This window comes from Antechinus flavipes, chromosome 6, assembly GCF_016432865.1.
Source record: "Antechinus flavipes isolate AdamAnt ecotype Samford, QLD, Australia chromosome 6, AdamAnt_v2, whole genome shotgun sequence".
Lineage (NCBI taxonomy): Eukaryota > Metazoa > Chordata > Mammalia > Dasyuromorphia > Dasyuridae > Antechinus > Antechinus flavipes.
The window spans coordinates 12,920,095-12,933,386 of NC_067403.1; the positions used below are offsets into that span (position 1 = coordinate 12,920,095).

General features: G+C 33.7%; 1 protein-coding gene across 1 annotated transcript in view; it reads right to left on the bottom strand.

The window, feature by feature from the left end:
- Positions 1–3,051: 3,051 nt before the first annotated feature.
- The window catches only part of ADGRA3 (adhesion G protein-coupled receptor A3), a 125,093-nt gene continuing 114,852 nt past the window's right edge, over positions 3,052–13,292 (bottom strand). Inside the window, exons 16-19 of the mRNA XM_051966285.1 lie at positions 12,593–12,716; positions 7,848–7,993; positions 5,037–5,132; positions 3,052–4,869 (exon numbers count right to left, since the gene is read on the bottom strand). Coding sequence (XP_051822245.1) covers positions 3,627–4,869; positions 5,037–5,132; positions 7,848–7,993; positions 12,593–12,716 — 1,609 coding nt within the window. The 3' untranslated portion in view covers positions 3,052–3,626. The remainder of the gene's footprint in view (positions 4,870–5,036; positions 5,133–7,847; positions 7,994–12,592; positions 12,717–13,292) is intronic.

Genomic DNA, 13,292 nt, shown 5'->3' on the forward strand with positions numbered 1-13,292 from the left:
AATGGTCAAAGTATGATATAATCCAGTTTTCAGAAGAAATCAGATCTAATCAATTTTAAAAATATGTTATAAATCATTAAAAATTAGAGAAGAACATCTGGAAAGATGCACTTTACTGATGCAAAATAAAGGGAGGAAAACCAGAATACTAAACACAACCACAGTTACTATAACAACAATCAACTAAGAAGGGTTTAGCTTCTCTGATCAATACGAGTCTTAACAATTTCAAGACTCGTGATGAAAAATGTTGTCCAGCTACTGAGAAAACTGATGAACTCTGACTACAGATTGAATCATTTTTCCATTTTATTTTTTTCCCAACATGGCTAACATCAAAAGAGTTTTGTAAGAGTTCATGTGTATTAATACCTATTATACTGGTCTTTCTCAGAGTGCCGGGGGGGCTAAAAGTAGAGAGAATATAGAACTGAATTTTATTTTTAAATGGATGCAAAAAATTTAAGAGAAAAAACAAAACGTCACGAAGCAAAGTCAATTCTATTTCTTTAACTAAAATCATTAATAATTTTAGTAGCTGTAAATATATAGAACCATATAATTTATACATAAGAACATGTGTTGGGAACATATGCTTGATGCAAGCAAAAACGAAAAAAAAATCTACTATTCTATCTGTTTTCCACCATATCAATCTCCAATCTGAAATTTGGCATTTTCATTATTCAAAATATCGAAAGAAGAGTTTAATCATAGATATAGTGGAACTCTCTCATTCTGGACAATATTTTTAATGATGTCTTGAAATCAAATTAACTTTTTGAGCCATCTGTGAACTTCTATAAAACCTTTAGTACATTATACCACAGAATTTGACAAACTGACATCTAGTTATCCCTCCTTCCCTCATCTTGTATTTTTGGAAATTAACCATTGAAGTTGGTGTAAAATTTATTGTTCATCTTTATTAAGTTTTGATTTGGATTTAGACCAACATTCATTCAGATGAAATAATTTTGGATTTTGATTCAATGCATCAGGTGTTTCTTCCAACTTTATTTGATCTTCACATTTGATAAATATGCCATCTACATTTTATCTAAGTCATAAAAATGCAAAACAGCATATAGTTAACCATAGACCCCAACAGCACTCCATTGGAGATCCAAATTTCAAACTTAAGCACTATTATAAATTGGAAACTCTTACTACAACCAACTACTCCACTAATTCTGAAATGTATCTTATTTCATAGACTTTATGGCAAGATATTTTTATCAAATCCTTTGCTGAAATCTAAGCAGACTACTTACAACATTCTCCTTAACAATTCTTCTTGCAATAAAGGAAATGAGTTTAGCTATATACAACTTCTCTAAAAGTTAGGTGTTTTGTTTTTTTGTTTGTTTTTAGTGAATCTATTATTACCAACGATTCCTAAATGTTCAATCGTGAGCTCTTAAATATGTTCTTGAACTTTGTTAAATAACTATGGTTATTAACCTATAATCTATAAACCCCATTTTTTTTGAGACTTGGGACATTTACCATTTAATCCTAAAGTCCCTGACTTAATATCCATGATGATCCCAAGACCACAGATGAATAATTATAACTTCCAAACTGTGATGTATTTAATATGATCTTCATAGCTTGAATTCATAAAAAGTCATTACTATTTTTGAATTAGCAAATCCCTATTAACTACTTTAATTATATCTTTTCTGATCCAAAGGTCATTCTCCTTGGCAAAAACAAGCAGAAGTAAAATAAGGACTCGATTGTTTTCCTCTTTGTATTATCTATATGCTATGCTAATAACCCCACTGTTAGTCCTGGACTATCTTCGATCTTCCTCTATTTTTGAACACAGCTTTTAAAAAATCCTTGTGTTGCCCTAGCTTTTTTCAACACCACAATTTATGCTGACTTTTTAAATTCATTTTCAGTTACCTGCTTCCATCTTCCATATACTATCTTTAAACCTAAGTCAGTTCATGAGTTCCTTCTATAACTAGACAATTCCCCTTCCTCCTAAGATCATAAAAGTAAAGTTCTAAGGGATTTTTGAGTCTATCTAAATTATCTTTTTTCATCATACAGATGAAAAATACTGAGGTCTAGAGAGGTTATGTGGCTTGTATACAGACAGTAAATAACAAGAGTTACGAATTAAACTCTGGAGCAATGATTCCAAAGACATTGACCTTTCTATAGTCTATGTTTAAGATGACTGTGTCTTTTTATCTTCAAGTTTTAATTCTTGAAATCTGACTTGGGCTGACTTTCCTCACTAGAAATTTAGTTCTGGGAGAAGTATCTAAACTCTGAAAAAAAGATATCCCAAAAAACTAAGGTATAGAATAAAAAATGAAGGTGATAGTACATCTGTCTATTCTATTTCCTCTATAACAGATCGATTTTTCGTATATATTTTAATCAATGAGATTCATTTAGAGGACATAAATTAACTCTTTCATGTCCTGGGGGTAAAGATGCTGAGTTGCTGGAACACCACTTCTATTCCGAAAGCCTGTACGTCGGCATGCTTTATGATCATAATGTACTTGACTTCTGCTGGCCTTTCATGATGCTAGACTACCCCTACCCTCTTCAGTTTCAAAAGGAGTTGAATGAACAAAGAAGTGAGGCAAATGGATTTGATTTTGCAAAAAAAAATTCAGTGTAGACTTTGTGCAAGTTATCCTTAGGAAATGAATGAAGACCCAGAGAGAATGCAGAATAGGGAAATGCTCAACAAGTATCTTATAGATCCCAGACTCTCTGTGGTACTGAATATGGAAACAAATGGAACACACCAGATTATATGCATTATCCATTTAGGATTATTATTACAAGCCAGTATTAAAGCTACCGTAAGTCAGTGTCTCCCCTAAAAGATGTTTGCTAATTGATTCGCAGAGGGTAATTTATGTAATAGGATTATCAGTTTAACTATATAACAAAATGTGAACAGAACGCTAGCTAAGATCCAATTAATCAGAAACAGCAAAATCAACCAAGGTGACACAACAAAATAAATGTAATTTAGAGAAAAAAAATCAAATCAAATCACAATGAGCATTACTATACCAGAAACAAAGTTACTTTATTTACTAAATTTAAGTTGCTTTTCTTAAAGTTAGTAAATATTTAAAAGATCCTCAACATATTTGTTTCACATGAAAAAGTCAAAGCACCAACCATCTGAAAGACCTGTTGTTATTTATGTATAATTGTTGTACTGAAAATCTAAAACTATCAACTGCCTACATTTTTACAATAAGAACGATGGTATGTTCTGACATATAAAAATATAATAATTGAAACAATAGGAAAAAAACAAGCGCTATTTATTACTTAAATACAAACTTTAAACATGATATAGACATTATATCAAGAAGTTCAAGAAGTTGCACATCAGATTTACAAAATGTCCCGTTCTGCCTTTTTGAATAAAACAATGCTAAAAAAATAAAATTCACAGAAAAGTAACTTTTTTTAAGTAAAAACATTTATAAGTATCATCCAAAATTATAAAAGTTTTTTTCACAAATTCTCTTCTCCACCCTAAGGTGCCTGTAAACAGTTTTTAAAAATGTTTATAGATTAAAGGAATGTCTATCACAGTTCACACAAACTTCCCTCACCGAAGCACAACAAGGCTACACAGTAGTTTCATGCTTCCATAATCCAGTCCTAATATTGCCAGTGCTGTCTGTACCCAGCAGGGGTCCATCCTGGCCACTGTTTTTAAGGGGTCCATTTTGGATAGCCAGGTTTAGGCCATAGGACTTCTGTTGGCTTTCCAGCTCGACCACTATCGGCTTTCTTAATACCTCCTTTTTGTTACTGGTAGCAATGGGTTTTTCGAAATTTCTGCTGCTTTTGGGAAGCGTGCTACAAGCATCGCTGCTGTCCTGCTGAGGCTGGTTATACTGCCGCTCACGGTAAGCTAAATAAGCTCTCCTACTCCTCGAATGTCCTTCATTATTGCCTGGTCGACTCTTGGGCAAACCATTCTGCACGCTCCCTTCCACGCTGGTGGGGACATCATAGGCGTATTCTCTCAGGACCGTGAGTCTGCTGGCACGATGTCCCTTACTTCTGTTTTTATGATGTCGGCTTGGGTGTCCATTTGTTCGAAACTGAACTTCTACTGGGGCCACGTGCATTTTAATATCATTGTCTACTGAATGTTCAGTTAGACTATTGTCAAGCTGCGACACGGTATTCAGTGGAAGAGAATTGCTATGGCACTGGGCTGCAGCAGCTTGCAAATTTGTCAGTTTACAGCCTTGTGAGGAATTTTTCAAACTTGATGCACTTTTATTTGTGCATGAAGACTCTGCGCTGCTATTAGTGCATTTAGGAGCTTCGCCATTCGTCCCAATGGAACCGGAGGGCTGGATGTTGACTTGCACGGAGTAGGCGCTCCTTCCAGGGCAACAAGTGGCGATCCAAGCAAGTCTAACGTCTTCTCTGTTAACACAATGATGCATCATGACAAAAGCACTAAGACTTAAGCAAGTGGCTCCAAAGAAACAACTAAAAACCAAGTCCAGAGGGTAATACAAAGCAACAGACAAGGCCCCCAAAATCCACAATGCAACATATAAAAGTAGAGTGAGACTGGCTCCCAAAAGCTGAGAATGAAAAGTGTGTTCATTTTCCAATGCTGATGTAGAAACCAATGATAACGACATTGAGTCCTGATGATTTACTTCTCCGTGTTCACTGGTTGCCAATCTTTGCTGTTCCTCAGCTGGCTCTTTTAGTTCAAATTTGCGTTCTGGGTGTCGTTTCAACTGAATAAATATGCTCAGAAAGTACATGCAGTTTATGAAAATGATAAAGCTGGCAGGTCCATAAAAGGCACCTATGCTGGGTTCCCAAGCCATCCAGCAACTAAAAAAGAAATAAAAATAAAACAAATCAAGATGGACATTCTCAGAAAGTCAAATTTCCATAAATTAGCATTAAAAGGGCTGAAACCTATATTAGTGTTTATGAAATCCTTCCAAAAAGTCACTTTGATTTACAGGGAATGCAAGCATCTGTTAGAAAATACTCACTATGGTGCATTCGGCCTACTGCCGTAATTCTTGATGTTAGCTGCCGCTGTTATTCCACACACAATGATAGGAATCCCACCACCAATAAGGTAAAATCTGGAATAAGTAAGAAGGCATTAGTCATTCTTCTGATGCTCCCGAAGAGAGAATTTCCCAAGACACTGCAGTTCCTCGGCCTCTCTCCTAACCCGGTCACACAGATCGACACTCAGTGGCTCTTCAACAGGCCCGATTCTTTTTCAGTGGAGAAATGTGATTCTCTCTAGAGTAATAAAAAGAAACTATCCCTAACGCGCCATGGGAGCCATATATATTTATGCGTAAAAGAAATATTATGACTCATTGCTTCTCCAATATCGTATTAGTATCAGAAAACCAACTTATTTGGGGGCTAGTATAAGCAGATTGAAATAAGTGACAAAAGAATGGTCTATTTGGGTTTTAAGAATGAGTAAAACTGATCAGGTTCTGCCACCTTGTGGACAAATAAGATAGAATACTTAACGTGGATAAATTTGATCCATTCTTCCTATTATTTCATACTATACTTGGAGTTAGAATAAATGCTATTTTTGAGTCCACAGCAATTTTCCCAAATGACATGGCCCATTGATCAAGTTCTCCTATCCATTTTAATTCCCACATTTGGTGGCGGGTGCCTCTCCGAATGAGCAATTTTGTACTCAAAGTGTCCATGTAGGAAAGGAAAGAGAAAGTCCAAGCATAAACTTAATTTCCAAGTATATTTACTGAAGGGATTTTTACAGCTGATTAGGGTCTCAGCAAGGACGGAGAGACAAGAAACCACAAATTCCTATGTTTGTAACACATCTGAGTTTGGGGAGGGCAAAAGGGGGCATCACCAGCAGTTCTAAGCACGGCGGCCTCCCTGTCTTTACCTCCCACCACCCTGATGCAGGTTCATGTCTTGGCCTGTTGCAACAGCTTCTTGGCCAAGTCCCTCTCCACTCCAGGTGATTCCTCTACTAAGTCATGAGAATAATCTTCTGAAAACACAGATCTGACAGTGTGGCTCCCTATCACTTCCCGAGTCAACTAGCAAACCTTCTGTTTGGCTCGGAAAGCCCTCCATAACTGACCCTACATTTCTGTCTTCCTTCTTTCTCCTTGCATCTCATGACATCGGCCTGCTTGCTGTTCCTCAATAAAGATGCTCCATGTCCTGACTGTGCAATTTTACTTCTCGTTCCCCTTGCCTAGAATTCTTGGCCTTCTGATCTTGGTCTACTGGCTTCCTTCAAGTCCCAGCTAAAAATCTTCCCTTCAACAGAAAATGCCATCTGCATCCAGAGAGAGAACTATGGAGACTGACTGTGGATCAAAGCACCTTTTTTGTTTGTTTGCTTTTTCTTTCTCATGATTTTTCCCTTTTGTTATGATTTTTCTCTCACAAAATGACAAATTTAGAAATGCTTAAAACAACTGTGCATTCATAATCTATACCAGATTGCTTTCTGGGGAGAGAGGAAGAAAAAATGTGGAACACAAAGTTTTACAGAAATGAATGTTTAAAACTATTTTGTATGGAATTGAAAAAAAAAAACTATTCAGAAATAAATAAAAATCTCCCTTTGGAATTTCAGTACTAGTGCTTTCCTGTGAAGATTTATCTCCAGGTCATCTTACACATACTTTGTCTATATTTTATTCAGTAATGCTGCTCTATTGTCCTCCTTATTAAACTAGGAGCTACTCAAGGGCAGGGACTCTTCTTGGTCTCTTGTACTCTTAGCACACTTCATGATACTTAATAAATGCTGGTAGATATGACTTGCTATACACAAGGTAGAGCAATAAAAAGTTACCCAGGGATACATTAGGATGAGTAGAGTTAAGTTTGTCAATTTTAAAAGTTTATTTATACTTATATAGAAATGCCATTGGGAAAAAGTGGTTGAGACTCAATTTTAAAGATGAATTAAGGAAGGGAAAAAACAAACCTAATGCAACAAAAACTTACGGTCTTAACAGTAGTCTTAACAGTTCGATCAAAGTTTTACTATCTCACCATGGATGGGCTTGATCTCAGATTCTTAAACGTGATGCCGGTATGTCACAAACTAAGCTGGAAATGCGTTTTAGTTAATTGTCCCAATATTGCTTCACATATCTGCCATCAATCCAATTAATCAGGTAGTAAGAGTCCTTATGCAAGCTATACCGATGGCTGCTAGATCAACCTACTTAAATTCAAGTAACTGCATTACTAGAATGTTGGCCGGCATATGAGAAAAGCACTTGGCCAAAGGAAATCACAAAGACCATTTATTATTAAGGTAGAAAGGGCTAAGTCATCCATTGTTCATTATTTCTGATTTATTTATTGCTTGCTTTATATATATATATCTGTTTGCATATTGTCTCTTCCATTGGCCTGGAAATTTCTTGATGGCAGGTATATTTTTTGCCTTTTTGTAGCTATTCTCAACATTTAGCAGTGTCTGGCACCTAGTGGGTGCTTCAAAAATTATTGTTTGATTGATGATTGAAAAATACATATAGGTTTTTACATATACAAGATCTTCACTATTTGCTACTAATATCACATAACTGTATATTCATAATCATTAAATTACAGAATAAATAGACTAAGTATAAGTCAAAACCTATTTTCTTTTAAACAGACAAATTCAGGTTGAAACATAACAACCTAGTTTATAAGCCATATAGTATAAAATTTTAAAATATGATCATGACTCATCATTACTGGATGAATTAAAATGTTATTTTGTAGCAAATAAATTTTTGAAAGAACGTTGCCAAAATCAATTAAATGAAAGTATCTGGTACCTGAGCATGGGCCTTGGTGGAGGTGGAGGCTCATCAGGATCCTGACATCTCTTAGCCTTTTTAGTGACTTGTTTATAGATATTTCTAGCTGTCACTCCCACCCACAGTACTGTGGCAAGTGTAGAGTAATGGAGAATTATTCCAACCTGGAGGAACAAAGTTAAGAATAACCATGTCAGCCTTCAAAAATCATTTAAAATTTTACACTTTCAACAACAGTTCCTATTTATTGACACCCTCATTAAATTCAGATAACCAAGTGACTAAACTTCAGCAAATGGAACATTCATATAGTCAAGCTTGTTTTTCTAAATCATTTCTAAGCTAATCATTTATTCTCTGTTTTTAAGTGTCTATGTTTGTGCATGCATGTGCAGATCAAAAATGTTAAATAAATTTAAAGAATTAGCTTCAGTAAGAACAGCAAAAAGATTTTAACTTCTGATAATGAGCTACTAATTATGTAGGATTAATATCCTACACACACACACACACACACACACACAGACACACACAAATAGTGCCTATTACTCAAATATTTTAAACTAAGTTGAGAATAAGTCAAAATACTAATGTCTTATAATATAGCTTTGTTCCAGGAGGCTAACTACTAAAATTTAGTAATAGCATTCTCTTATAATGACAGGGTGCTAGATTATGTAATAATATGTTCTGTATTCTGTAACTCAGAGTTACCACTGGTTTCAGGATAGCCAAAAATTTCTGTGGGCTGAGAAGATTTTTTTAAAAAAATGTATCCTCAAGTTTAAAATTTTATCTATACTGGAAAAATTTGATTTAAAAAGTTAAAGTTTCCTTGAAGAATTACTTTTTCCTTGTTTTGTCTATTTTATAACTTCAGTTCTAATTATTTTAAGGAAAATTTCTATATATAAAGAAACCTCCCATTTCCAGGAGATGGCTGACTGATTTCAAACACGTCAATTTTCTTGAGACAATAAATTTTCAGTACAACAACAACTTGAGTAGTCTCTTCATATTTGGGGAATTTTGCTGGCAGTAAATGATAGAAACCCAAGTACTAAAGTTTATTTTATGAAAATAATATTTATTTACAAAAGTGCAGTTCCTAGTACCCTTGGGAAAAAAAATGAATGTTTAAAAAGTGTTTTCATTTTTTTAAAATAAGTTAATTTATCTCTACTTAGAATATTTTTGAATTTATCACATTGACTCCAGACAATGTGTAGAGTTGATCTCAATTCACCCATACTGATAATGAGAATTACTCTTGTCTAAAGAAACTGAAGCAAATACGGATTTCTTAAATTTAATACTAATTTATGTAAGCTTTATAAGAATACAACCAATATAAAACATGCCACATACCCATATTGAGATGATTTGAAAATAATATTAATACAGAAATATTCAGATAGTCATCTCCTTCCCTATTCTTAAAATGAGGGAAAATTTTAAGATTTCAAAGTACTGCATATTTCCTATGACATTATAAAGGTTTTCAAGCAAATCTAAAGACTCAAAAATTTTTCTTGCTTAACTTCAATGTGCATCCTATGCATTTGTTGTTCATGATAAAACAAAGTTGTCAAAGCTGTTTGATAGCATGGTTCTTTAACATGGCAATTAACTATGTCACAAAGATTGAGAACTGAAAGATACTTGAAATGCAAGAACATTTCAGTGTTTTGATGATACAGCAACTCTACTGCAAGTTGAAAAAAAAAATCACTCTTAAAAGTTTGAAAAGGCCTCAGAGATCATCTAGTTCAGGTCCTTATGGAATTTTCAATCTGTTTTTACAACACCTTGATAAATGGTGATCCAACTGACTACCTGTTAAGAGCATTTCATTTCATTTTCAAACAGTTCTAATTTTTCTAAAGAATTCAAACTCCTCTAACTTCTATGCACTGGTACTGATTTAGAACATCCCTGATTACTCCGATAACCCTTCAAATCGTTGACAACAATGATCATAAACTACTTAATTCTTTTCTTCTTCAGGCTAAATATTTACAGTTCTTTCAATTTTTTTTCTTTTAAATATGGCATTCTCTCCAAATCCTAATTTACCTTTCCTGGACACATTTGAAGCTTGTCAAAGGGTTTCAAGTGAGACGTACAAAGAAGTAGCCTCACTACTTCAGATGGTGTGATCAACATATAGTACAGAAAACTTATTCTGGATATATACCATTTACCATTTACTAAGATGGCAAAAATTCAAATGGAATGAGCAAAGATGAAAATTTAAGATAAGTCCTTTTTACTTTTCCTAGAAGTCTAAGTATTTCCTTTTCCTTTAAGTAGGTACAAAAACATGGGAAATGATGTGATTTATTGGAGATAAAACGAGATTGGGAGTCAAGATAGATAACAGCCTCTTTCATTCTGTTTCTTCATCTGTGAAGAACATAATTATATGTACAAAAAGGTTGTCATGAAGAATGCTCTATAAATTTTAAAGCACTGTGCAAGTGAATTATCATTGCTTTTATTACCATCATATTTACTATTCTAACAACTAGGTAAGACTTTAAGTAACTCCCTTGAACTATGTGAACCTCTATTTTTCCATCCACAAAACGAAGGGATTGGGATACGTGGCCTACCAATAGCTCAAAGGTATGATCAAAAATGAAGTTGCCATAAAACTGGGGAACCAACACACTGGATAATAATCAAAACTTAAGAATGTCTTGACAAGTGCAGCAATGGATTAAATCTAGTAAGACAAAATGCAATGGTTATAAATGTAAAGTCATTTAGAGCTCAAAATTTTAATAAAAATACACGTGTAAAGCCTGTAAAATTACATGGTTGGAAAGTCTTTTGTCTACAAAGAATCTGTGGGGTCTGATGGTCCTGCTAGCTCAGAAGGAATCAAAAGTGTGGAGTGGAAGGCAAAAAGACTAGTGGACTAGTACATTCAGAAAAGTGAGTTTCTAGAAAGGAAGGCTTCTTTTCTTGGCTCTTGCCAGACTACTTCTAGAGCACTGTGGTCAGTTCTGAAGTCAAAGTCAATTTAAGAACTTTGAAAAACTAAAGAGGAACTAGGATAGTAAAGGACCTTAAGTCCATGTCAAATGAGAAGAGCATGAAGAAACTGAGAACATGGAAACTAAGAAAGATCAAGCAGTATCAGGACAGCTATCTTCAAGTATCTGAAGAGCTTTCATGTGGAAGGGGGATTAGATTTATTCTGTTTGTTCCCAGAAGCTAGAACTTAGAAAAGAGGTGGAAATTGAACTTGGACTTGATATCAGGAGAAATTTTCTAACAATTAGAAGTGCTTAAAAGTGCAATGGGCTGCCTCGGGAGGTGACGCATGGTTTCTCTCACCATGGCTACTTCTTAGTCTTTGGTCAAGCATGGTATGTAGGAATTCCTTTCACCTGTGGTCCTCTGTATTTTGTGCCCAGCAATTCTGATATGCTAGGTTTTTATATATGCCTGGGGTAAAAATTCTCATTACACAATTATTAAATTGATTAATAAAGTCATTTTGTGAAATCAAATAAAATTCTGTTCAACAAAATTAATAAAACCATTGTGCATAAGGTTGTGTCTTAAGTAATCTTATAAATGTATTCAAAATCTCTTCAATCTTGAAAAATTTTATTAAGTCTGCAAAATGTACCATTTGTTTTATAATTATTAATTCTACCCTTTTGAATATCTTTTCATGGGAATAGAGTCTTAAGTATTTGCATTCCAAAAGTGTTATGACACTTTTTTAGACTTATAGTCCGATCTGTTACATACTAAGTTCAAGTTTATTTTCAAACCTGTCTTAACTGAAAATTAAATGTGGTCTCCCAAGAATCAATGTTCAGGCTGATAATTTAGCACAGTATACAGGAGGCCCTAAATGAAATGCATTTATCATAACTTTACTTTATGTAATATAGTAAAACTAATTTGGTGTCACAACATTTTGAACTTAAGATATATTTACTAAATGTATAAATACTGATCCAGGACTATGAATATGGAATACCTTTAAAACAAAGCTGAAGGCTAAACATTATGTATCACCACAAGGAATTAAATTCCCCTTCCACGAAAAACAATTGCTAAGTAGCACCATATATGTCTTATACATCCAAAATGTAATATGTTGTATTTGAGAAAGGAAAATACTGTTATGGTTCACATGGAACTCTTCATTCCCATCATATTTACTCATACTGTTCTATACTACACAACTGGGAATGAAGTGAATCATTTTAAACCTTTCAAATATATTCAAAATCATTTAAAATGAAGTATGTAATTGGCAGAAATAGCTATACAATGAATATTTTATATATAATATATATATATGTATGTGTCTCTCTCTATATATGTATATGTGTGTGTGTATGTATGTGTGTGTGTAATAAAAGATATTCTTTCAAAATAAACCATTTGCTAATAGTTTTTAAATACCCCTTATATTTACTGAATAAAAATATAAGGAATATAGAATACTATGAAATTCTACATGATTCAAGTTAGTGAAGTACCCCTATCCTAAGCAAAATCCTTTATTATCCTTTAAATTAACTATTTGGAACCAAAACAGAACTAGCCCAGCTAGCAATTATCTTTCATCAAAATAAACTATATATAAAATACTTGCTCAGTGGTATCCACAGTTTTTATTACCTGGGACTAACAAAATTTGATGAATTACTTTCCTAATAAGAATTCCTTGTTTTGTTTCATTGCATTATATTTTCTTACTTTCAGAGTTTCCTATTTTTGTTCAAACTTACTGCTTGGCAGACGCTAGCATTCTGGGTCTGAGTTATGCCTCCAACAAACACCCCGCATGTCAGGAAAATGTGAAAGCACAAGTTCACCAGCATGTGCCAGCTTTTAAGGCTGATCCTAATCAAACTGTTTTAAAAAAAACATCATTTTAATACATAATTCAATAAAAATTAATCATAAACAACATCATTCATTTAAAACATTTAAAATATTCATTGAAAACATTCACTGAGTAACATTAATCATAAACATCCTTTACACCATACAATTTATCAACATCCTTCATTTAAAAAGGAAATACTTTTTACTTGATAAAAGAAATTATGCTTTACAGTTTCAAGTCATAAAAGGAATTTTATAGGAGTTAGAGACCTGGGTTCAGATCCCATCACTGATACATTCTGGTCGGGTAACCCTGTCTATCACTTAATCTCAAGGTGCCTCAGACATGCATTTGTGGATGCAATTTCCTCCTCAGGGATTCCTTCCATAAATGATCTCACAGGTCCAATCTCTATTCTATTTTATCCTATCTTATATAAATGAATAAAAATTCCATAATAATAAATATTTTAACAACATAGTTCTTTTGGATTCACTGTACAAAGAACGCATATATCAAGGAAAAAAAACCTGATTTATAAAATTAATGTGTTCATTAAAATATATAGAGAAAAATAAGTCCTAAAATAAGGATAATGG